This window comes from Struthio camelus, chromosome 1 (genome assembly GCF_040807025.1).
Source record: "Struthio camelus isolate bStrCam1 chromosome 1, bStrCam1.hap1, whole genome shotgun sequence".
NCBI classification, from domain to species: Eukaryota; Metazoa; Chordata; class Aves; order Struthioniformes; family Struthionidae; genus Struthio; species Struthio camelus.
In genome coordinates, this window is record NC_090942.1 from 75130670 (window position 1) to 75157682 (window position 27013).

Sequence of the window (27013 nt, forward strand, 5' to 3'; positions counted from 1 at the left end):
CCCCTAAGGGTTCCCAGAAGGCGTCTGACATTTGGACAATGGAAATAGTACAAGCAATGTCTTTTTCATGCTATTTTCATATTTGCCAGCCTTCAGCTTTATATTGTTGTCTCTTTACATATGTGCCCCAGGATGAAGAAGCCCGTTCTTGTCTTGCCTCGTCTTGCATATGAACACGTTTATTCTATTCTTCTCCTTTGTGTTTTGTTTTGGCTCTATCCTCCTTTGTCTTTCTCTGTTTTACTCTCTCTTATCTTCTTGACTTCCATGAGTTAGAAAAAGATGACCATTTCTCTACTTTTTTCTTATATTGACCTTAAATATATCATAACAGTATAATTCAGTCATTTTTTCGTAGAGGACCATTAAATACATCTAGTGAGTCTGAAAGGTAGCTCAGAAAAGTTAGCCTGTTGTAAATTTTGTGTCATGATACATTGGTCCTCATCTCCACTAAGGAGTTTGTGGAATTCTCAAACCACAAAGGTTAAAAGTCACAGGTACTAAATAGTTCATGCTACAGGTTCATCTTCATAATGGTATAAAAGCATGATTCCAACAGCAGAAGAACATGTTCTCTAAATCCCAGGGGAATTTAATGGGCAATAGATTTGAGCATCTTTCAAAAACAGGCTGAAGGTGTTCCAGCATTGGAACTTAGGCTATAACAAGGTTCGTTTCAGCTCCAATTAGTTGCTTTAGCTGTAAGTAATTACTAGGAAGAGTAGTTTGTGTTATAACTAAAACACAAAGTATACTGTTGTGTGTATTAGATGTATGTACTCTGTATATTTCTTCACGCAGGCCATTCACATGCTATGATATTTTAGTCACCAAACATACACCATCCACTAATATCTGGAACAGCAGGATATTTGACATAGTCCTTTATGAACTGATGATTTGAGCTCTGTTGCAACTTTAAAAGAGGTAATAAGTCACTAAAAACTTTGGAAACCTGACAAAGATATTAGGATGCCCAACTGTATTGTTTGGGTGGCCACCCCTGCGTTGTAAGCAATCTGAATTACTAGCCATTTGTTTGGATCTGCTCTGTGGTGTGAGCAGGGAAAAATAGGTCATGCAAGCAGGAGTGCATAACTGTCTGGCCAGCATACTTGTGAGTTCAGGTCATCCTTAATTTCTTTTCTGTTGTAAAAGTGTTACACTTTTTTTTCTTTTTGGGGTTAGCCTGACAGACGGAAGCAGATTACTCCTTGATTATTTATAAGGCATTAATTTTAGATGAATATTGCTACAGTAACTGACATCATAAGTAGTTCTAGCAGCCTGCAGGAGAGTCTGTGTGCAGACTGGAATATGACAGCCTTCACTTACACAACGTCCTGTCTAGGGCAAAGTTTGAGGTATATTGAAAGAAGAAAAAACTTGAGGAGTAGAGGCATGTGTATCAACTAAAACTTTGTTTATTCCTCTGTGTGCTGCAACTGGGGTTTCAGTAGGTTGCAATGATGATGTCAGTGTTATGAGCTCAACTGACTGTAAGACACAATCTCTGATGAAATAGCAGCAATGGCAATACCTGTCTGCCAGAATCTTAAAGTAGGGAAAAAAAAAAAAAAATCTGAGAAGTGTCTTATAGTGCCCCAAAGCGAGAAGAAAGTAGTCATCTTTGCGCATATACCTTGAGATAACTAAAACAATGTGTTTTTACACAGAGCACACAACAAACTTGTAAAGTGTTTCTGTTGTACAGAACTGGTACTTAATATCTTATATTCTTTTGGAATTAATTCTCTCTAGAAGTTCTCTCTATTAAAAATCTGGTAACAAAACCAAAAAAAAACCATTTTTTCTATTTTGTGCCCTTTGCACATTCCAGACATTGGATTTTGAAATAGTTGGCTTACACTACTGGTTTTCCTATTATATTGTTTGCTCTTCAGAGAGATGTTGCTGAAAAGATTATATAATCATGCAAATAAGATTATATAATCCTGAGCAAACTATTTGTGAGGGGGGAGAAATGTGAAACCACACTGAGTGGAGTTTAGCTGGTTGGTGGGGAAGAGGGGGATTCATTCTGAAACCATAAACTGGGGATTTATAGGTGTCCCATAAAATATGAAAGCTTGTGTCAGACTGGTGATTTTTTTCTGGATATTTGTGGAATTCATTGTCTTTGTGCTGAGCTTTGCCAATAGCTAAAACCTCATGACAGAAAAATACACAGGCAAACTGAAAATCACTAACATACACACTTCAAAGCCTACAGAACAATGCTACAAATAATAAATAATAACAATGAAAAAGGCTGACTTAGAGAAAACTTACTACTGACTGACACTTTCTTACTACCTTAGGTCCACAAATCAAAATATTGCATTTTATGCATCCCAAAGGCTAATATAAGAAAAAATTCTCCCTTGAAATCTGGCTAGCTTTATTGTACCTAGGTCACATTACGTGATGTGTTATTAAATGCAGATTTGTATAATATACAGATGTGTTAGAATTGGGATTTATATCTTATTTGTTAGCACAGTCTTGTTTATGACTTCTTTTTTCTCTGAAGTTTTAGATCATTTCCAATTGACAAGGCAGAATGGGATACAAACATATAAACAGCTTAGTAAATGCATACACAAGGAGATGATCACTGGCCAGGGATATAAATCACATGCAACAGTAAGAACAGTGCAATCCATTAAAAGTTCTTGTGCTGTTATACTCATCCTGATTTTCTTATGTCTAGTTCCTTTCCACGGCTGACTGTTCCCTGTTAGGATATTTTAGCATCTTCTATGGATGAAGACTATTATGAGACATAGTTTGTGAAATACCTAGTTACTGTAGACTATAGATCTGTGCATTAAGCAACAAATCACTGAGGTGAGAATGCTTGTTGTGATTGTCAAGTCAGCACTGAACTGTCTTGTCTCAATAGAAGATACAGTTGGAGAAGTAAGTTTAAGAGTGTTGAACTTGCTCATTCTCTTGTGCCTGGATCACATAAGCCTGTTGTCCAGATAAGGTTAGAGTGCAATTAATTCTGCCTACCTAGGCTCCGTTTCCACAAGTTGCCTGGTTTGCTTTCAGAAGTGCTTAGTGTTTTTCACTCTGGTATATCTTATAGCTCAATCTCAACAAGAATATTTGGAGGCAATATTACCTGTAGCTCCTAGTGGCCCTCAAGACTAGCTGTTGTGTGTGTAACACAAATCAGCTGCTGATCTTTTGAGTCTGAATCTAATTTCTAGACTGTCTTCTAAACATCCCTTTCTCGTTGGGGAACTCGTTTATTTGCTTGCCATTTTTACCAATTGTCTGCTTCTATTTCTGTCTGTTCATTTTGTAGATATCCGAGCAGAAAAGTGCCACAAACTAGTGGAATTACATTCCTTAACCCTTTAGCTATAGAGGCCGGGCACATTATGGTAAAGTTAAGTGGCCAGAAACCTATTGGCAGATTTGCCAAATCACTTCAGTCTTGCAAACTCCAGAGTTACAGAGAACAAGGCGGTCAGAAAGTTACCACTTGAATTGTCTCTGCCTATTGGACAAATCTATAAATGAAACAAACTAAAAAGCAAAATTAAAGCCATGTAAACAAGAAAGAAAAACACTTGAAAAAGACACTTTTCTTTTCAGTTTGTTTTTGAGCTGGGAGAAACTTTGAAATCATTATCCTATGACTATTAACACAGCAGCAATAGGAAAGTTTCAGATGCTCTCGTGCGAACAGAAACACAGATTTTTAAAAGCAGTAGCCAGCTATTTCTGCACCTCCGTATCTTGCTGGTTAGAATGATTGCTCTCTTTATTTCAAATTTGCACTGCACCACAGTCCCCTGGTTTAGTAGCCACAGCTGTGTCGCGTGCTGCACCAGCAGCAGCTGACAGGCCCAATCTGTTTGTGGGATATTGAGGTAGTCAAATTGTCTTTGGGGACTGCTGTGGAGTGGCATTTTTCAGCTCCTTCCTAGAGGTACAGCATCTGTTTCCCCCAAGTGGGCCCAGCTCTACCAGCTTGTGTGCAAGGGAATGAGGTTAATCCCTCAGAGATGTGGGGTGCCACTAACAGCCCCCCACCAGGTGCATTCGGGGGGCTGTGCATGCCTTCCCACCGGTGCTGTGCCAGGGACAGAGGGCTGCCCTGCAGCACACCTGCTCCGCCAGGCCAGCATCTGGCCGTGTGAACGTAAAGCATCCACTCTTGAAGTTGGACTTTTCTCCACAGTGGAGTGTGAAAGCAGTGTCTGGCAACAAAGCCTTTTCTTTTCCATATTTTTCTTTTTCCTTTTCATGGCTTGAAACACTCTTTACGAATTATAACAGTGTGTTCTCCATTAGTGCACCAAAACATTACGGCTTGTGATAGTGCTATTAAAGTGTTTTGGGCCATTACCATAAAATACGGCAGCATATTTATTTCATTAAGGGAACCAAATGGATCTAGCTGAATTTGGCAGAAGAACATGGCTGAAGTCCTATTTCATCTCTTATGTTGATTTTACAGTTAAACGCTGAACTTTTTAAAAATGGAAAACTCATGATAGAAACGTTAATGGATATGTTACATTTTGTAGTGTGTTAAACTGTCTTTTCTATATCTCTTACTTTCTCCATAGTTGTTCTGAGCTGTTGTTTTTCAATATTCCAATATTTACTTTACAGAGCTGGGGCTTATTGATATTTGGGTAATCAGTATACCATGTATGTATACTTAACTCACTGGCCTGCTCTATCACAAATAGCATCCTGGGAATATATTTTCAGTTAGGCTAATTAACCCTAATCATCCCATTGCCGTTATCATGGCAGCCTTGCTTCTTGCTATATATTGGTCTGATACAGTGGTGGTGAATTTACTCCAGACAGTAGATATCAATGTATGTTTGGATAAGATTTTTAAAGAGGCCTGAAGGGATTTGGGAGCCCAAAAATAATTAATTTCTTACGATAACTTTGAAAAGAGCATTCATACTTAATCCTTTCTCTATTCTGCAGCTGTTTTATTTTTCCTGTGATTAGTTTTGTGGAAAGAAAATAGTCACCAAAATGGATCAACATGTTTGATCCTGAAGTGGTGTGCACTCTAACTCCGTTTTCAGTGGCTACAGTGAAAGTAGGAGTACTCAGCCTTTCCTACCCCTAGTCCAAGCTGGCCAAATTCAAGTTTGTGTAATAGCTTGTGTTTTGAGTGCGTGGTGTTTTCTTTCACTCAAACTGGGCAAAAGAGAGAATGAGTATGATTTCCTAGCACTTGATATTGTGCACTAGGATGTAACATTCCATCTCCTCTTGCATTAGAATTTCATTACTACATAGATATGGGACTCTTACTGAATTGAATGCTCCCCCAAAACCAATGCTGGATAGCCTGATCTTGATCATGTTGTGTGGGCATGGGTAGATGCACCTGTATATGTGAACAAAGCTGACAGGAAAAAGTCAAAGAAGGGATTCCGAAATAAGCCATGGCCTACTCAATTAAAACTCGTACGGTTATACTTAAATTTAGTGTTTTCTTAAGCCTGATTGATTTTTTTGCATCGGTTCACATTCAGTTAATTTCATTTCATTTCACATTAGTTGCTGCTCTGAATCAGGTCCTTAATGGGCGTGGGATGGGTAGGTACTTGCAAGTCAAATGTTACTTTCGTATCACACTGGGTGGCATTATAGGTTTGATTTCGCTCGAAGGTATTGTTGTTCATCATCAAGTGGAGGAATGAAGAATGGTTACAAAAAAATATGGAAATGTTAGATTTAAAAAAAAAAAAAAGCTAATTTGTCACTTTGCTCATTGACTACAAACTGAATAGACTTCTAAACCTTAAAATACTTTCTCCCCCCTTTCCTTTTTATTGCCTGGAATCTTAAGAGCTTTATCATTTGCAGTCATAAAATGAAAATATACACCAAACCCTCAAAGGGCAAGTATGAAATTAAATTATATTTGGGCAGCTGTAACCTTTTAAAACGATCAGATTCCAGTTAATGTATTTCTTCCTGTTCCGAGTGCTGCCATGGTGTTTGATGGTGGGAAGCAGTCCAAAGGGCATTGGGAGATAATAAATTCGCTGGAAATTTCACCCTGAGGCGAGCCTCGATGCAGTAAGGCTTCCATTTAGTGGGACTGACCTAAAAATCTTGTCACATCCAAAGGTCACTTAGGTTGGGGTTGGTGTGTCCCATCTATCTTTCCCTAGTGCAAAGAATGACAGCTGAGCTCATAACCAGTCATCAGAATATGGAAGACAAGCAGGCGGGGAGGGTGAGGAGAGGGAGGAAGGATGATACAGCTGACAACTTCTTAGATTTCCTCTAGGCCAATGAGTACAGATACCATCTTTGAGGTTACTTGCTTCTGCTACTGCAGAAATGATAATTCAATTTAAAGAGGTTACAGTTAACTGTGAGACTAAAAGAAGTGATTCCCTTACCCATGTCTGCAGATGCCATATAATCCTGCTACTACATCTTTCACCATCACCGAACATTTCATATTCGTTATCAGTACTGTTAGTCTAAACAATTTAAAGTTTGTGCAGTGCTTTAATTTCAAGGAGGGTCAAAAATGTAAAAAGCTGTCAGTGATGACATTGATAGGTATCATGTGTAAGAACAATTATTCTAAGAGAAACTATTTGGATGATAGGACTAATTATAAACAACACTGGAAGTTAAGCTATTTTCAGCTTTATGGGAAAATCTATGGCATGTGTCCTTTAGGATTTTACTTATCCTAAGCTCACTAAAATCAGTGTGATCCTGCTACATATTAAAGTGAAAGGCTTTTCAGGATGATTGTTTGGTATCTTCCAGTCCTAGTTCTTGCTTCAGCAATGGGAAGCTCCCAGTGGCTCCTTCCTATGTTTGCAGTCTACTCATATGGGAGGACGGTGGTAATAGTTGAAGAACAGAAGGACAAAGGTCTATCTTATCATAATTGGTCATATGTAACTGGAGATTAGCCGTGCAGGATATGTCCATTGTAACTTAATGGTGTTTATCTCCTTCTCAAAATTACACATGAGAAAGACTGGCCACTGGTCACCGCTGGGATGCAAAAGGCAAAAATTTCCACTTGTGCTTTCTGCCTTGGTTGGCAAAATATATTGTAGCTGGTGGTCAGTTTCCTTCTGAAACGTAGTAACACTCCACTGCCAGAGGGATGCTACCAGGTGTGGTATAACGATTGGTCTGATTCTTTTTGGAAATTTGAATTTAAGATAAAATTTAGAAAGAAATCATTGTATAAAATTGTTCAAACTTGGACATAGGAGACAAAAATCATGATGAATCATGTATGTTCCAGAATTCCCAAGGTATTTGGTAAGTTAAGTATCTAACTCCTGCTGGAGATTTTCTGAAGTCTCTTCGTGAATTTTTGTAAATCAGATCATTCTCAAGAAGACTCTAAATTGTACGTTCCTTTGCTTGTTAAATCAAAATGGAATATAACTGTTATTTTCAGAAGTATTTCACACGTTCTTACAAACATACTATATTTGAGGCAAACACAGCAAAGAAGGGCAAGATTGGCCAGCTGTCATTGTTTCTCATCATTTTACTTGGGTTCGCACTCTACTGTATGTTAACCTATATATTCTCTACACAAATTTGAAGTAATTTGCAAGCAACTTTGGGGAGTTATATGCCCCTTTTCCACATGTTCTGTGTTGACATTGTAGCTGTATGCTTTACCAGTTGTACAGCTTTGGGGAAGACAAAGTCATTTTCCATACTACTTATATAACAAGAAAAAAGAAAAGTTGTATTTTTCATGAACTTCAGAGAGGACAGATACATTTCACTTTAAAGAATTCAGCTGCTACCATGAAATTTAAAACTGGGAGAGACATGCTCAGCACAGAGTAGTTAGTCTTTTTTTCCTGATGTGTACTTAGGACGTTAGGGTGAGATTCATCTCACCTAGTGATATATGCCTAAAATGGGCAATCCATCCAGCCTAAAGTTGCATGTTCCTTTCTGTTTTTCATAAAGGAAGTTCAGAGTGATTGGCTCAGACCTACTCAAGTGAATTCCCCACTCACTCTCACTTAGTGTCTGTTTTCCATTGTGGTTTAGTTTCCTTTTTCACTTGCCCAGGCAATTCCAGTTAGTAGATAAGTAAAAGTAGAAAATAAAGTGTAATGCTAAATAGAGAATATTTCCGTGATTGCTTGCAGGAGACGTAGGCTCAAGGCCATTTGATTTCATATTTCTATAATGGTTACAATTTGTGAAAGATGCTCAACTGACATCAGTACGAACAACTTTTTAACCACCAAATGGACATAGTTCTAGCTTCCCTGTGTCAATGAATTTTCCAGTCTTGGGAAGAGGAGGTATCTCATTATGCTGGTTGATGGGTCATTCCTTCTCTGCATTTTCATGGACATATTTATTCCATTTCTTGCTGAGTGACTGTGGACATTCAGCTATGGTTCTAAAATATGTTAATGCAGTTAAATACATGACAGAAAGATAGATGGTGAGAATAAGGATTGTATTGCATGCCTATAACGTTGGGATACACTTTTATGCTACCATAGATGCTCCTTTATTATAGTGAACACAATCACTATGACTGAAAACCTACGTGTTTGTATTATGCTGGAGAAGTTGAGAGATATTTCACAATTGCTGACTTTGGCAAAAACAAGATGTGCTCCTGTGTAATGGAGGACTGTGCTGTTTCTTGCGTTATTCATGCTTCCTACACTGGAGTCACAAACATTGGGTAATGTTAATACTTGTCATGGAAGAATTTAATTGGCAGAACTATTTAATATATTAGCGGTAGATGGGTGGGCCCACAAGAGACCTTCCTTGTTCTGCATTGCAATGTGACGTGTAATTAACGATAAAGGAAGACACTGTATGGAGCCGATCGTTGTTGCACAAAGGGAAGTGAGGAGGATCCCAGCCCAACATCCCCAGTTTCTCCTGCAATGGAGATGCATTTACCCGTTGCTAACTGAAGAAGCACTGAGTACTGTTCAGCTCCTACTGTAATGAACAGCCAGTCTTGGAGCAGCATAAAAAGGGTCAATCAAATAGGTCGTACATCATATGAGGAGGCAGATGTTGGAACATATTGTAATGGATTGCTGTGCAGTATGTTACGATGGCTTGTGGAGTACAGGGAAGGGGGAGGAAGAGAAGCTATCAGTGGTGTTTTTGTAATGGTCACTGTAAATATCCAAATTTTTGAGGAAGACTTCTGAACACAAGAAACCAAAGCATTAGCATTCCTGTTGTGTTAGACTTGTGAGTATAATGGGGGAGGGAAAAACAGAATAGTATCGTGAGTTGTCTGTAATAGTCTGTATAATATCAATATGTCTCGGTATTATCTGTGCTCTGCCAAAGTCAGTGTCAGTCTTGGAACGTGCGAGTATTTTACCTGGAAAAAAAAAATTACAGAGCTTCAGACTATATTAAACATCGAACTGTTAAAATAGCTTCTATTTTAGCAGCACCCCTAATTCACACCCACTCAAACACCTCCTCCCTTGTTAACCCCATCATCAGACCGAAGTAACTCCAGTGAAATGAGATGGCATTAGGAATGAGGTAATGAAAAAAGATTTCTGGATAATGTTATTACTTCATGATAGCAGCTCTCGTTAGTGTGACTACAGTTAAGAGCTTCTCGGTATTTCCATTGCAAACTCTTTGGTACTCCCACCCCTTCTGCTTTACAAACAACTACTCAGCCAGAAGCAATTTAAAATTTGATTTTACATCAATTTTGGCTGTTGTTTTGAATGAAAAGAGTTTAGTTTTTGGTACTGCTTTCTAAAACATAAAATTGCTGAGTTTTTTCCTCCTAATTCAAATTTCCACATGAACAATTTAAAATGTCGATTATCTCTTTTTACAACCTAACCACATTATTAACAATTGAAAAATGTCTCCTAAGAATGCAGATATTTCAGTATATAATATTTTTGGACAAGCAGGTCCACTTTATAAAGTGTTATGTTACAAAAAGCCCCATACTAAGAATTGGCACAAAGGGGAAAATTTTCAAAAACCACCATTTTCACTCAGAAGTGTATAGTTTTTATATCTTTGTTTATTTACTCAGTGCCTCAAAACAGGTGTGAAAATGAACTTCAATAAATAGTCCTGGATGGATCAATTGTACTAATGGATTATAGATCTTGTTAACTAATACTAATATAGCCGACGTCACTAGTTCTAGAAGGTGCTGTTATATAGTGTCCTATAAGATACGAGTTAAGATTAGACTTTAGTGAATGGCATCTTTGTTGCCTGAAAAAGAAGAATGCCTTCTCCCCAGCTGGATTTAGGCAGCAAAGTGCTGTATGGTTGAAGGAGAGAGAAGTCACATCCAGACGGTAGCCCGGGTAGGTTGGAAGAATCAGCTTTATTCAAAGTGGAAGCATGCTAGTGGGGAAATGCAGAGAAGCTTGCATTGTTCCACTGTGCAGAAATCCTTTGATCACAAAAACTTTTGGTCTGGCATGCTTCTTTATAGCTTCATTTAATTTCCCTTGGTCAGTTTGGTTCTAAGAAGAAGGCGGCTCACACTCTTAGGTGAACGTTAAATTCCAAATAAGTCTGTTGTATGCAAGATCTCTCCAGGCTTAGGTGATGCACAGCACGTTCTCTAAATCTGAAGAAAATAAAGAGGTAAGGATTTAATTCCCTTTGACCTTCATTCACACAATTGTGCCTACAACTTCTCAAACCGTGAGTACAGCATGTGCCGAAAGAGTCATGTTGGCATGAGTTCCAGACTAGATGTAAGGCTTTTCATGCGTGGGCTGAAGTCTGATCATGCAATGTCATTGGACCTTAATGTTTGCGGTTTCATTGTAGTGAGAGTCAGAAACTGAATCCTGAGGGATTTCAGATTTTTTTCCAGGGACCACTGTTGAGGGAACAAAGTCCCTAAGAATTAAACTGTACATGTCCTAACGGAATATGTAAAGTGTCACTCTTCCCATTACATCAGTGTATGCATGGAAATAATGAGATGGACCAGAAAGCAGTTTCTTATGTTATTTCCTGAGAAGTTTGCCAAAGCTTCACAGAGATTTCAGGCTCTCTGGAGTTTTGTGGGCTGCATTGGAGGGGGAGTTTTACAGACCACGCCCATTTTTATCATGAAATCAAAGGATAAAAAGATTTAACAGCTATTGAGTTGTATTTGTACTACTTCATTTCATTAAAGTAGGACTTTTCGCGGAGGGAAGCAAATTCCAAAATAAAGAAATGAATATAGTGCATTTCTACTCTCTCAGCTGTCCTCAGAGGTTTTGTTTACAAATAAAGGCCCCCTCTCACACATCTCCTCTTTGCGGCCTGTCATCTGAAGCAATCTGAAGCATCCCAGGTCAACAAACATGCATTTATTTTTAAGCGTCTAAGCGATTCAGCTTATATCAGTATGACTAGTTTGAAATTAGGCGCCTCTGTGAGTTTAAAGTGGGCAGGACTCACTCTGACTGTTCGGAACGTCAGCAGGAGTCTGATCAGAGCAAAAGTCAGCTGGTTTCTGGTTTGAAACACAAACCAGATTTGCCCAAAGATTCAGTGAGGCTCAAGAACTTTTAGATCAAACTTAGACCCGTTTTTGTGTTTGCAGTCAGAATTGCAGTTTCCCTACAGGTCTAATAAGCCTAACTGACCTTTTGTAATGTCCATATAGGTCTAGGAAGTTTGACTGACCTTTTCTTTAAGCTTCACTTTTAGCAATACCTAGAACAAAAAGAAACACTCTGTTATAGAGAAAGAGAGAGTCTATGTGGGTTAAAGCCGAAAGAAATGCACAGGCAAACTGGAGCTTTCTGCAGTTCCGGTTATGTCCTCTGCTGTTATGGAAGAGGGTTAACAGAAAGTGAAGTGACGCCCCAGTTCTGACTTCACAGCAGCATCCCCTAAGAGAACGTAAGGCTAGTCAGCTTTCTGGCTCACTTTGGTAATGTACATGTAAGGGAATGAAAATGAACAAAAACTACATGAAAGGTAAAAGTGGATTCCTGTTGAATGTAAGAAATTGATTCTCAGTAAGTCTGACAGGACTTAGTTGAAAGTTTTCTGCAGTGCAAAAGCCTTTGAGTTTCACATTTAACTGTCATTAAAAGGCTGAAAGTAAGTTGGAAAGCTAGCACTCCAGAAGGACTGACATTCTTCTCCTCCCCCAAAATAATAACCTCACTGTCCGTTTTCCATCTCCTAAAATAAAATAAAATAACTTCCTCGGCTGAATAAAGAGGCCATGTCGCATCCTATTAGCACTGTCTGGTAAGAAAAAAGGCAAAAGGAAAATAATTCTTTAGAACCATCCCAGGAATCAATTTGTTTTAGTTTAGCTCTCAGGGAAGAAGCAAATTTTCTTCTGCAGTTCAGATGATCTCTCCATCACCAGCCCCTCCCTTTTTGTGTGTTCTTCTTCTGCCCCTACTTCCTCCTTATTGTATTCTTTGCAGGGAGGTTTGGCACAAGGAAAGTAGCACAGCCCTCAGTTCCCTGTGAGGCACAAATGTCACGTTCTTTCATCTCTGCTCAAACTAGAAGAGAGTAGCTACAGCTGAGTGTGAGCTCTGTTCAAAGTTGCCTACAATGGAGTAAGAGTTTGTCACTGTATCCTATGCCTTTGTCCAGACCCTTTGACCAGATAATGCCTTTCAGTTCAAAGACCAAATTAAGCTTTTGAATGAGTTGAGTAGCTGTCCCTGAGCTCCTGTACACATCAGATAACCAAGGAACAATATTAATTTATATTTTCAAGGACAATTGATAAACTTGCTTGGCTCTCCTGCCTCAGAAATATTCTTAATGTCAATGAGGGAACAGTAGAAAAAATATGCTGCTTATTTTGCTATTTGATTTCATCATTAACAAATAAAGATATATTCATGGAGGAGCTTTAGGAAGTTCACTGGCAAAAGTATCCAAGTGAATTTTTTGCAACTTATTTTTGTTCTTTCAGTCATTTCTTGCCCTCTCCCCCCATTATACTTGGGTGATACGTCTCTAGTGCTTCCAGTAGGTGATCATCATCCTTTTACAGCCTGTAATGAGGGACTTTGGTATTTTAGGACTCTATTCCTGTCATAGTTTCTCATGAAACAGTTTCTAGAGCAGGCTGAGTGCTGTGGTCCACATTTACTGCAAAATATCTGTTTCTCTACCTCTTTCCTGAAGAAGAGGGGCAATTCCCCTAGGAATCTCGTAAGCATCAAGGTATAAGAACCTGATACCTGATTCCAGTGAGCAATTTTCTGTTCTCAAAGTAAGAAATGTTTAATCGTTTTAGCATGAGCTTTGCTCCTAATTTCGGGAGAAGCAGAGTATTCGGATTTAAAGTAATTAATTCAATATCAATCCTAAAGCAGGCACAGAGTTTTCCTGGCTTAATTCTCTACCGAATACAGCAACTTCAAAATGCAAACAGAAAATCTATAAATAAAAATTGGAGAAAGAGTCGCTTAAGGAGATGTGTATAAAATAGTGAAGTGCCTTAATTATAGCTCAACATTCTGAAATATGGAACCTTATTTACAGTAAATCTGCTGGCAGTGTTTGCTTATTAACTACTTGAGTCATTTAATGGATAACAATGAATGATTATATACGGTACCAGTCAAGTGAAGCAATGTAATATGAAATAAGTATTTTGTCAAATGGCCACTCAGAGAATTTTCCTCTCTCAAATGGGAAATTACACTTACTGAAGTCAGGTGCTCTGAGCTAGTTGCCAAAAATCTGGATATATCAAAAAATAAGCTCTTGGGAAACGTACTTGTGGTAAACAAATGGGCAGTGCTGAGTTTTCTTTTTCTACAAGAATATAATGTCTGTGCCACTTTACTGATTTCAAACTTCTAATGGAAAAACTGTACTGACATAGGAGTCTCCACGTGGAACCGTCATGCAAACGCTCATCTTCCGTTATAGAAGAGTCAGCTAGTGATAAAGGGATTGCAGTTTACATGACAAACGTCTACTCCTTCTTAAGTTACACATCCCCGTTGTTTGTTGGTCTTCTACATTGCCACTGCCCATTTTGCTGTACACTCCTTAATAAGGATGTTGCAGAAGGATGGCTTTTAAAATGTGTATTTTAAAGGAACTATTAAAGGAACTATCTTTTATCTTTTTCCTACTCCCCCCACCCCCAGTTCTATTGGCATAAGAATAAATGCTGGTAGTGGCAGCAAGAATACGTTACATTCTGGTGCTGCACAACAAACTAAGACTAGGGATAACTTCTTGGCAGATTTCTTTATATATGTACAATATTTGTTAATTTCCTTGAAAGGGACACTATTCATCTGCAATATTTCATCCAACAAGCTTTTTCCAGAAGACATTATCAAGTTTCCTCTCCAATATGCATGGCATATAGTCACTCTATTTCAATTACTGTCATATGGTGTGAATATGGTATGTATGAATATGTAGGCCACTTGGGCAGTTTTCCAGTTAAAAGCTCTTAATGCGTAAAGAGCAGGCAATATTAAACACACAGTTTACAATGATGTTTTATCCTAGAAACTAACAGATCTTATTAGCCTTTGATAGGAAGTGTTTATTGATAAGTTCCTACAGTTACATCCTGTAGAAGGATTGTCTTGTTTTCAGGACATGGGACAAAGGAGCCACAAGGTCTAGGCTCTAATCAAGAGTTTCCTGCAGTCTTCCTATGTGACCGAAACTGGCCCGCTGAAGTCATGGGTGCCGATTCTCACCTTGCTAATGTTTGAATACTACTTATCCATTTACAGAATTGAAGACTGCTTTTTAAGGAAAACTGGGTTTAATGTAGCTTTAATTTAGCTAAATTGATTGTCCTAGGCTTTGAAATTCCATTAGTTTTTAGCAAAAGTCAGAGCTGCTGTAGATCGTCCCTAGCTTTTTTCTTTATCCACTGTTCAGCATTATTTTTAATGTACTGCCGTGGAGATGGAAGTCTTTGTTACTCCAAATACAGGCTTCCAGCTCGTTTGGCTTTTCAGTGGCCTGGACTCCTAGCCTTGTGTCTGGATGCCAAGGCTGTCCAGGCTGTCATACCATGCAAGTTCCAAATCAGACGAGGGCAAGTGTGTTCAGCCTGGCATAGGCAAAGCAGTCCTGTTGACTACAGTCAGTCATTCTCAGGAATAAGGGTTGTGGTCCTGGAAGCATAGCGATCAGCTACCAAATTCATATTTTTCTGGAGACATGTGGTCACTGATTCTAAAAGCAATGTTTCTCTAATACGAGAGAGACGCTGGTTACAAGGCTGTGCTTGTAACTTGCATGCAAGAAGTGTATAAATGAAGTCTTGTTCTGTTTGTTGAATGCTTTACAGTTTTTCTGATGAGAACTTGTTTTTCTTAAGGTTTCTTTCTGAGGCTCAGATTTTTTTTATTAAGGCTAGAGAGACTATTAGATTGTCTAGTCTGACAAAACAAGACGTAGAATTTCATCGCTTACCCTAGTACTGGGAATAATGAATTCTTTGTTTAAAGTTCATCTTCCAGAAACACATCTTATCTTGATTGAAACATCAAGAGAGAGACTCCACCATTTCTCTAGCTCTTCCAAGTGCTACCCACGCTTTCTGGTTAAAAAGTGAATATTTCTCATCTAGTTTCAGTTTGCCTAGCCTTAACCTCCAAATATTTGTTGTTATTCCTTGATTTGTGATTTACTTGCCTGTCTATCTTCCCTAGACTAAAGAAATGTAGAGCAAACTTAGGATGGGAGTTTTAACAGGAAGTTAGTTGGTTACTGTGGCGATGGGAAAGAACACTGTAGCTTTTAAATATGTAGTGTCTCTTCCGTGGTCCCTGTATGGTCCACAATTTTTAGGCAAATCCATCTAACCTGCTATTTTTCACTCAGTAAAAAGGGAAACACTTGTACAAGCATGCTGCCATGCCAGAAGAGTGGGCAGACTCTGTCAGACCTATACATGTCTCAGCACTAGGAGCCAGGACAAGTGCTTTTAGGAAGAGGGTGTGACAAAGACGTGCAGAGGGCAGAATAACAGTAATTATCCAACTCTGTTCCAAATTCTAAGGTGTAAGTGCATCTCAGGGTCTTGGACTATGTTGTCATTATCTGAAAGTGGCCCAAAATGAAAACTAGCAAGCTCAAACATGGAAGCTGAGTAAGATTCACCCTGCAATGGATTCTTTGGGCCAGATTTTGAAGGATCTTAATGAATTTGTGTTCATGTATCGTTGTTTTCTGAGAATCCCCCAGTTGGTGCAAACAAATTGCTTTTTAAAGCCTCTGACAAAGTTCTGAGTAATTAGTGTGGCCCTTTGAAGTGTTTGGCTAACAGTCGTTAAAGGAAACTCAAACACAGAAAAGGTGAAAATCTGTTATTTGTACCTTTTGATATATATTATAAAGAACTACGTGAAGAACTCTTTTCATATGCGATCTAGAAAGAATTTCTACCAATCACTGATGAGGGCAGCTTTAATTCCACTTTCTATAGTTATCATCTTTTCTACCTTCCTGCTACTTCAAAAACCTATTTTATGGTAGGATGTATGCCAATTGTTTGTTCTGAGTGAATTCTTTTTTCTTTCTAGTTTATTTTAGGCAAAAAATACTGAACAGATCCAAAACTTAATTCTTTCTGTCATAATCATACACTTTTCTTTGCACTTCGTATATGAACATAAAATTTGAGGTAAAGAAAATTAAATTAATGTATTTGGAATGAGAGAATTTCAATTTATACCATTTTTTCACCCAGATTATGCAAAAATCAAAGCTATCAAATCTGTGAAGTCAAAACAGGGCCATTCATGTGTATATTTTTAATGATGGGTCTTAGAATGAAACAGAAAAGTGTTGAATCAGTCAGCAGTTGCAAACATTTAAGCACAGTGGTTTGTGAATTCATCACTGCGGTAACTCCACTGAAGAACTGGTTTATATCAGAAACAAATTTATTGCAGTAACTGCTTTTGTTTCTAGTACCACCTGTTTTTCTCTGTGTGTGTGTGTGTGTGTGTTTTTTTAAAGAACTGGTCTTAATCTCGACTGTTCACTAATAAAAATATTTTAATAAAAGATGATACTGTAAACCAAATGCCTGTATGTGTTTGAATCAACTATCTGTACCTACCTAGTTGCAAACACTTTGTTCAACTCTTTTTAAAATTGCTGTTAAATCTCATTCTCATTTTCCATATTAATAGAACAAGAATTCATTTTTAGTGTACCCTCAAAGCGTTAATGAGCATTGTTAACATGTAACAACAATGCCCAAAGGAAAGTTTTTAAAGCTGGTCTTACCTGAAGGCTTGGGTATTGATGTACTACACAGTCGTCAAGCCAAGAGCTGTTAGAGCTAGTCCATTTGGAGAGTTCAGCTGAATATTTCTCTTTAATATATTGGAAGAATTATGAATGGTTCAGGTGATGACCTAGGGAGAAGTGGGAATTTTTGTTTAATGGCTTAAGAACAGAGGGGCAACATTATAAAAATAGCTATACCTCCTGCTCATTTTAAAGTGTATCAGGTTGTGCTTTTGTTGTGATGATTTTGCTTCCACACAGGTTTTCATATGAGGTTAATGAGAAAACATTAACAAGGCATGCAGTGTTGCACATGAGCAGGGCAGCTGAAACAGTTATTTAGTTATAAACAAACAATAGATGTTACATTTTAATTGCTTTTTCAGAAGCCCAGTTCTGCCTTTTGAAGGAGAAGTATTGCCTGTCGTCTTAAATGCAGAGTATTCTCCTTATTTTATTTGTCATATAAAACAAAAATAAACTTGTTTAAAACAGCAGTGCTTCACTGATTTCAACTAAATACCTTGATCGTAATAAATCAGTCAAGAGCCTATGCATTGAAATTCCTGTGTGAGTTGTAATACAGCAAAATGACCTCCCTGAGTGCTAGAATTGGAGTTTGGGTTTTTAGGTTAGCTGAAAGTTGCATAAGTGGTTTGCGGTTTCTCTGTTTAGTGTACATATTACAAGGCTGAAGAACAGCGTATTGCAGCAGTGATATGGAATAAGTTTTCATTTTCATTTCCCTATTGAGGCCTTTCTTTCATTGCTGTTAATAGCAACATAGATATTTCAACACAGAGACAAATGACACCTTTTTGACCCATACACTATTTCAAAATTGGAAACTATTGGAGTGTAGGAATGGAAATGTTCTTTTGTTTGAGTTTAGTTTATGGAATGGATGCCTAAATTGTTGTCGTTTAGCCATCTTGATTCACAGCACATGATCACGCTATTGCCCTTTTGTTGGGTATAAACTCAAGGCTGTCATGTCCTAAAAAGACTAAATGTGAACAGAAAAGTTCAATAATGTGAAAATTCAAAAATATTGACAGTCTAAGAAAAGTGTTGCATATTGTATGGTTCTGTCCTTTTCTTTGAAATGGATGGGAGTATAAGAGTAATCGTAATGGTCAATTAGACTCCAGACCCTTGTAATTTCTTAAATTAGATGTATTTAGGCCTGGACCTGATGTTGCTTTTCAGTAAAACAGTTGGTTTGTGTTGTAGGAAGAGATCTCCTGAGAGGGGATTCCTATAAGGGTTATCTCTATAAGACTTTTTTAATCTTTATTTTTAATCCTTAAAATGAGTTAAATAGAGGTGAGATGTCAAACCTGATAGCAGGAAGACGTAAGTTTGCATAAAGCATGAGTGAAGGCTTTACAGGCTTTCTTCCACCCATCTTTCCTAATTACTCCACACTGTACTGTGTGCTTCATTCTCTTGTAAGATGTCATCTCTCTTGCAGTGTATTTGTCCCTGAGTGGAGAATCAGTATAAGGCAACATTTGAAATTCCGCTTATTCTCCTTAAAATACAGCTTTCTCCTGGGCCATCGCATAGGGAAATTCATTCTCCATGCTTGGAGAATCGTCTTTATCTCCGTACTTGGAGTCATCATCTGGTTTGCATAAATCATCAAAATGGTGGTCAATGATAGTATTGTAAAGAGGAATCATGGCTTCCAACATATGTCTCGGTGATCACCGAACAGGTGTAAGATGGTATAGATTCCTGGACACTATGATATCTAACTATATTTCATATAGTTTAGTGCTTGTGATGCACTATTTGGACCTCAACAGGAGGCTGAAAGCTATATTTAAGGCAGAGGTTTTGCTTTCCATTCAGGGTCAGGATTCTATTTGAAAATTCTTCCTCAGAGGTTTACAGAAATTAGATGTGTCCAGGAGGCTCTGTCCTCAACAGGCCTCATCTAGTCCCTGATTGACTAGTGGCATGTAGAATTCTCTCCTGTCAATGATCTTCATTTGGTTCAAGACTACCAAGTGTTCGCACCAGCTTCATTATTTTTACTTCTACTTGTAGACTGGACATCTTCTCTGATATCTAATCTGTGTTTTCAAACTTAATTTGTCACCTTAGGCACTGCTGTCCCCCAGCTTCAGGTTCTCAACAAGCCTAAATCTTTCCTGCTCAACAACCGTCCTACTTTCTTTTGTCTTTCTCCCATAGTTTTATCAATTCATTTTGTCATGTTTTTGAATGACGAGCAAAGAAAGGGAAAAGCTAGAATTCAGCCTATCGTGACCAGAGTCTGATTATGTTGAGCTGCTCCCTAGCTATGTATACTGTTTCTTAAGCAACTGTTGCACTTCTGGTACATTAATTCATACATAAAATAGGCTTGTTTTCCTTGAACTGCATGCTACAGTATTTTGTTATTGGTTCATACAGACTCTCGTTCCTTTCTCCCTGTCTTACTGCTGGATTCAGTCTTCTTTACAAAGAATGAATGCATATGAACATCAGCTTATAAATATATATATTTGAATCTGTTCCTGATTTGTGGCTGGATTGTTTTTGATTATTTTTATCTGTCTGATTTGCATCTATTTGGCTCTGACTGGATGGGGATAACACATAGAATAAATGAGTAAGTAAATTAGGGGAAGAGGCAGGAAGAGAAAGGATGCATGAATGGTCGATGAGAAAGGAGGGTGAAAATAAGCAGAAAGGAATGGATAAGTGGTGATTAAGAAGTGTAGAAAGACAAGGAGCAAGCAGTAATCAAAGTAGAAGAAGAGAAATTAAAAGGATTCAAAACTGAAAAGAACAGAAAGTCTGAAAAGAATAAAAAGAGTGAAAAATAAATAAATAAGGACTTGCTGCCTAACTGATTGCACTTAGAGGAGCAGGAATGGGATGCTTTTAATTATGCAAAAGAACTAGAATTGTGTACCAGTGAAGGGAGGAGTTTGTCCAGGGATCCACTGGGTGATCACCAGGGTTGGAATGATGTACGCTCATTTCTTCACTCCAAGTGCGTTGTCCTAGACTCAGAGCAGTGAATCTTGAACATTTGATCATGGTGAGCGTTTGTCACAGGGCTTAGGTACTCTGAACGCACGTTAGGAGTGTTTCTGTACCTTTCACACAGCTGTATGTGGGATATTCTCTGTAAGTCTGATCACACTGAATCTTTATCTTCCTCTTTCAGACTTACTGGGTTGAGTTAGCACTCCATTGTGCCCTCCAATCTGACCTTTGTTCTTTTATCAGCATATACAATTAATTAAAAAGTACCAGCAGAACAACTAAATAACACTAACAAGGCTGTCTTAAACGAGTCATATTGATGCTCCCTGTTTTTTCCATCGAATTCCATGTTCTTGCGTGTTACCGCTTGTCATGTTGCATCCCAGAAGCATTGTTAGCACCTGTGGGCAGAATGTACCCTTGTTCAGTGTTACATTTACACATGTACTGCACAGCACAAATAATATGTAGCATGAGTTTTTGAAACTGATACTGTGACTGAGGAGTGAAAGCCTTTTTTATTACATGACCTGCTCTCTCAGGCATCTGACTTCTATTTGACTTCACTTGAATTCCTCTCTATTCATAAACAGCAACAATTGTTGCCTCTCCTGCCCACTGTGTTTTTCTCCACATTTTTCTTTTTCTTTTTTTTTTTTTGGATGTCAGTGAAACTTCTAGGCACAGCCAGTTTACCTTTTTTCTCTCAGGTTTTGACATCTGTCCATTAAACTCTTACTCTAGTGCTTAACTTTAAACAGGTGACTGTGATTGCAAGTATTCACATGCTAATAATCAAATATGTGTTTAAAGTGGCTTACTGCTTTAGTTTTGAGGTGGGAACCCATTCTCACTCTATACCTGTTTTACATCTATCACAAAGAGATTTTAGCCTTTGTTGGAGCTTCTAATTGCTAATGGGCAGTTACACTGCCATCAATATTTATATACTTATATAAACATATGTATAGGTATATATTGACTGTAGTGGTATCTCGGGAGATACCAACTGAGAATGGATCCTCTTACAATAATTGCTAAGGAAAAACAAAGCTTTGAATTTCCTACCCCAAACACCTTACGACCTGTGCAGACAAGACAAACAGCAAGTGAGATAAAGAAATGTAAAATGGTAGCACAGAGTCTGTCAGCCCAAACATCATGTGAATTTCACAGTGGTTGCTGTATAACATTGTTGGGGATGCTGTTACGGCTAAGACCTCGCAGGAAGACGAAGATTGCCCCGTGGCTCAGGCAAACCATGAAGATTAGCTTTTGTTACTTGTTTTGAATCCCTGGACACACACGGAAGCTGGGACATTTCTCATGGTGACGTCTGTCATTCGTCCCCTGGGGAATGAATCATAAAAGTTGAGACAACAGTGTTTGACTTGAAATATGCCAGTGTGCTAAATAAAAAATACCCATCAGAAAGAAAATACAGCATGTGCAGTAGGGGAAGGTTTTGGAAGATTGCTTATTTATTGATGATGTCTCATTCACGCACGCTTTCTCTCTCTCTCTCTCTCTCTCTCTCTCTCTCTCTCTCTCTCTCTCTACCTCTCTCCTGTCTGTTTTCTTCATGGTCCTTTTCTTCCTTTTTTTTTTTTTTTTTTTTTTTCCTTTTACAGCAATTGTATGCTGCCCAACTTGCTGCAATGCAAGTGTCTCCGGGAGGCAAGATACCTGGCATACCCCAAGGTAACCTTGGTGCTGCTGTATCCCCTACCAGCATCCACACAGACAAGAGCACAAACAGCCCTCCACCCAAAAGCAAGGTACTGTACCAGGCCCTGCAGCACAGTGTTTCTAACAATGTTTATATTTGCACAGCCTTTATCCGATTGGTATTTATGTGCATCTTAGTTGCAGGCAGCTTTGTTCTCATGATGACTCTATGAAACAGAAACATTTCTTTAGTGCCATTTTTACAGTAGGAGAACCATAGCACAGTAACGGTAAAGTCAGTAACAGGTACCACCTCAACTAAGATCCCATGGATTCACTTGCAGTGTCATAGCTATCGGACTGTTAGCTGGGTAGCTGGCTGAGGTCACAGGCCTCCTATGCTAGCACGCAACTGTCATTTCCATTCGGACCTCTAAACTAGAGCTAGATTAGCAACGCATCAACTGGGGCATCTTGGCCGCAGCCAGATTTTGTCCTGGGGCTCAGCAGTAGTCTATGGAATAATGAGTATCTAAATCAACGTGTCTTGTGTCATAGAACAGGCGTGAACCTGTTTATAAAGTGATGACCTCTGACTCTTTGGTGGTAGCCGGGCAATTAGATCTGTACTCATTTAAGACGTCAACTCAGCAGTTTGTAGTCACACCTGTAGATCACTGCCAGTGTATGGCAAGTTAGTTATAGTGAGAAGGAAGACACAAAATATGTCCAGCCTGTCTTTGCTAATCCAGGAGAGGTAAATTCAGGTTCTGTGATTTCTCAGCAAGTTGTTTGGATTTCAGTTGCTCTATCAAAACGAGATATATAATTGTTTTCTCTGCACGTTGAAGCTCCTATGCAGCAGTATTCTAACATGTTGGTATCTGGACTGGGTAAACTGGTTGAAATCAATGTTCCATGTTAATTAGAGACAAACGTTTTCTTCTTCTTCTGCTAAATCAACTCAACAAATGCACGTGGTATAATCTCAAGAATAATTTTTTTCTTTTCATCTTTTGTTAATGCTCATCCAAAGAGAAAACTAATGTTGTAGGTTTGATTCAGCAACTTCTACCTATTTTTTTGTTGTACTTGCCCATAAAATGGCTAGTGAAAAATCGGAACTAGTCATTAAAGGTTGGTTCCAAAAGGAATGTACTGAATTTGCTTTCTCGGTTCAGTAGAACTCCTCCAGTGGCAACAAATAGGACTAACTGAATATGTAAATAGGCCTGACGACTTGCAGAATCAGGACTATACAGATAATAAAAATTCTTTAAAGGAGATTTTCAAAAGTCACTAAATTATTTTGAAGCACGCTGCTTAATGGGATGCATTTTCCTAAGTCATTTGCTTTTGAAAATGTCACCTGCTATTACTTGTTCCTCTAGTATGTCTAATTTTTGAACTGCTTCTATACTTTGTTAAAGACCATCTCATTAAATCAGTGGAATAAGATGTCCTCAGTATATTCCACAGCTGAGCTTAGGTAACCAGTCACAACTGAATGGCACATACTAGTTGTTGCAAAACAGCTAGGAAAAATTTAGCTGAGGAATTCAGGGAAAAGCAGTCCCATTTAAGTGACAGCAAGAGCTGGATAAAAGCGCGTCCTTTCTTTTTGTTAGTGTCCTCTAGCATGCTCTCCATGTCCTTTATCATGTCAGAAAGGATTCCTTGAATTGACAGTAGTGTCTTCGTTTTCACCCTAACAGTAAAGTGGCAAAGATTAAAAATAACCAGACAAATAAATAATACCATTGTCAACTCAGAGAGATATACGTTCAAAGAATAAAAGAGATGGAACTGGTGGCTGTTGTATTAATGAATCAAGCTTAAGGTCTATGTTGTCTTTCTTCTCTCCTCAGTACAGACTTTCTGACTTCCCGAAGTTTGTCCTTGGCTTTACCTCCTCTTTTATATACTGTAGGGGTAGGAATCACAAAGTCATGCAGTGCTTGATGACCCTTTTTTCCCCCCAAATTTCATGTCTATGGTTAGCGAGAGATTTTTGTGCATTTTACAAGGGGTTTTTGTGTGTGGCTAGTGGCTTGCTAGATCCACTACGCTTAAAATCCCACTGTTGTTTTTGGATCTCGCCAGCACAAACAGCCTGTCTGATGAGATCTAAGGGGACACAGTATTTATTTTGTGGCAATTGTAGGCCTGCCATATCTACTGGTAACATCAAGCATAGCTGTCTTACTGGCAGCTGTCAAAATCAGCTCTGTTCTCCCTTGTGTTTTATTGCTTTTTCGTATTCATAGGTGTTTCAGTGCCTTTGGCTTGCAGCTCTGTGGAAGGACACAAACAAAACTTATTTACAAATCACAAAAAAAGAGTGGGCCACAAGGAAAGGAAGGGGGCTCCAAAAGGCTGTAAAATTGTGCAGCATGAGCCCTGTGATGCATGCTGTTTTCAATCTGCTGTGTGCCAGTTGGAGGCTCAGAGAGAGAGCGGGAGAAAGAGAAAGGATAATGCTGAGAAATGATAGAGTGGCTGTGACCTCCAAGCTCAGCCTGGAAATCCAAGACATTGATTTCACTTAGCATTCCTGCTGAGAAATCCGGCGGAGTTCAGTTGTAATAAAAGAACAAGATTCTGTTCTAATGGTAATGGCGTATGACAGACATATCACTTTGTCTGTCCTCAGCACCAGAGAGAGGAGAATTGGAGAAAGGTCACCTGACCTGCCTGTGGTGTTGTGCGAATGCTACACTGAGCTTTGAACTCCAGCCTAGAAGCACAATTATTTATAATAGTAAATGATAAAGAAACCTTTATAGTGCCTACAGTAATTAGAATAAAGCTTACACAATAATGAAATGGCCTGGCTTAGAAAACACCCTGGTAAATCCCTGACAGTTGCAGAAACTGAAGCTTGTATGTTGAAACCATACACCTTAGTTTGTGTCTGTGTGGACCTTCCTTTGCCTTTTCAAAACCTGTTTGTGTTCAACATTTCCCAAAGTTTATTGTTTGCTGTGGTTTTTTTTTTGTTTGTTTGTTTGTTTGTTTTAAAGCTGTTGCTAGGGAGTATCTGTCTGAGTTTCACAGCCTTTTTTTGTTTTTGCCCTAGCAGCAGCTTGATCCATGAGGTTAATTCATGGTGGTCTTTCTCAGTGAGTCACCATACCTCCACAGTTAATGTCTTCGACAAGCTTTCAATAGATGCTATTTGCTGAATCCCTGTTTTCAGCCCACAGTTTACACTGGCGCAGCTTTGAAAATACACTCAAGTGTTTGGAGACAAGGAGACAGCCTTACCTGAGAGTGTGTCAAGCTACTGGCCAACATCTAGGTCACTTCTGAAAAGCTGTGTTTTTTCCCTCTCGTAGAACGTTAAAGTTACTGTGCTGCTTTTGCAAGGATTCTTCAAAGTCGGCCTCAGCAGCAGATGGAACAACTGCTGGCTCTAGAAATGCTGAGAAGCATGAGGGGGAGTTTGCCAAGGATCATCCTTTAAATCTAGTAAGACTTGAACACATCCCTGAAACTCCTCTAAGACCTTGGCAACCCCCACGTTGGCAAACCTTTTATCAGTGGCCCTCACCAGTGTTTGAACGTTGCACTGGGCAGACTAACCTGGCATTTTCTGTTGTCTCACTTGCCTTTCAACAGACGTGACCTGGAATAGACAAATGCACTTCCCAGGTTTCTGTCCTGTAACTTTTAGGAAACCATGAAGTAGAGATGCCATTATGCTGTGCTGCACGTTCTGTCGAGTTTTGGTTAGGAAACTGAGCTGGTGCTGTACATTCTTCCAAGAAGAAATCTCTGTGCCAGAAAAACTGATTTAAGAAACAGAGCTAGTGGAGCCTGTCCAAAAGAAAATGTGTGTGTCTTGCGGAAATGGATTTTAACACAGCTTCTTCTTGAGCAGTTTTAAAAACAGCCGGTATGCTAATCATACCATTCAAATTTACCAAGGCCTCCTCCACAACCCATTTGAAAGGCAACTATCTTAAGTTTGCCAAATTGTGCTGGATTTCCAAAGTCTGTCTTAAGCACATTTTGCCCTTGATGCTGTAAATACTTGCATGCTGCTCAGCTGGGTGTTCAAGGTGGTTACACGCTCCCAAGTAAGTAGGAGAGGACTAGGCACAGACGAAGATAAGGACTAGGCAGAGTCACCCACCAGCCTGTCTTGTGATTCACTCCAAGCCTCTTGCTTGCACAGCACCGCACAAGGGAAAAAAGAGTTAACATAATGAAAGAATATATATGTCTGGACAGAGACCCCTATCATGGTGCTAGGATTCTTACTAATAGGTGCAGACTTCATTGACCTCGGAAGAGGTGCATCATACTCTTGAATAAGGACAGCAATATCACCCTCAGCTGTAAACAGGTCCTCTTCCTTCCTTTGTTCCTCATTTTTTGTCACGCATATATTTACCACACAACACCTAGTGCGTGTGTGTTACAAGATCCTAGCCTTTTCTATGTAATCTTTCAAGTACAGTAGTTCTGGAGTAGATTTTCAACGTAGCTTGTAAATATAGCTACATGATTCCCAGGATTTGATGGAGCACAGTGCATTGTCTGTAGCATCTGCTGAAAAAGAGAGCAATTCAGTGTGAAATGTGACAGGAGAGAATTCCTGGCCACTTTTCTTTTAACCTTGTTATGACCTCAGCCCTAACCCTACTCACAGTTGTGTCTCCATCAATGGCAACAGCACACAGATTGTCCAAATCAATTTTTTTGTTCTTTTCAAATACTTCTGGCAGTGATGTTACTATTTGCTCAGCAGTAGCACCTGGGATTTGTGACAAGGAAAGGAAATGTGTTTCAGACAAGCCAGAAACAGCACTAAGCAGTTGGATATACACAATCAGATTCTCCTCAACTGCAATATCCAGACAAATATCAGTGTGAATCCTTAACCAAAGATGGTACTTTATTTTCACATTATCTAATCCTCTGATCACCACAGTAAAAATTTGATTGAAAATCTTTCATGTTGCCTACAGTCAGCAACAGACTCTCATTTTAAAGATTTAAGAGCTTGCCCCTCTAATGCAGCAGAGATTGGCCTTAAAATGGCCAAAGATTCTCCGTGGGAGCTTCTTTCCTATTT

General features: G+C 38.8%; 1 protein-coding gene across 50 annotated transcripts in view; it reads left to right on the forward strand.

Annotated features, from left to right (window-relative positions):
• SOX5 (SRY-box transcription factor 5) overlaps nucleotides 1-27013 on the forward strand; it is a 724053-nt gene that overhangs the window by 644018 nt on the left and 53022 nt on the right. For all 50 annotated transcript variants that reach the window (XM_068949602.1, XM_068949596.1, XM_068949513.1 and 47 more), the window contains one exon: nucleotides 21894-22040. In XM_068949602.1, coding sequence (XP_068805703.1) covers nucleotides 21894-22040 — 147 coding nt within the window. The remainder of the gene's footprint in view (nucleotides 1-21893; nucleotides 22041-27013) is intronic.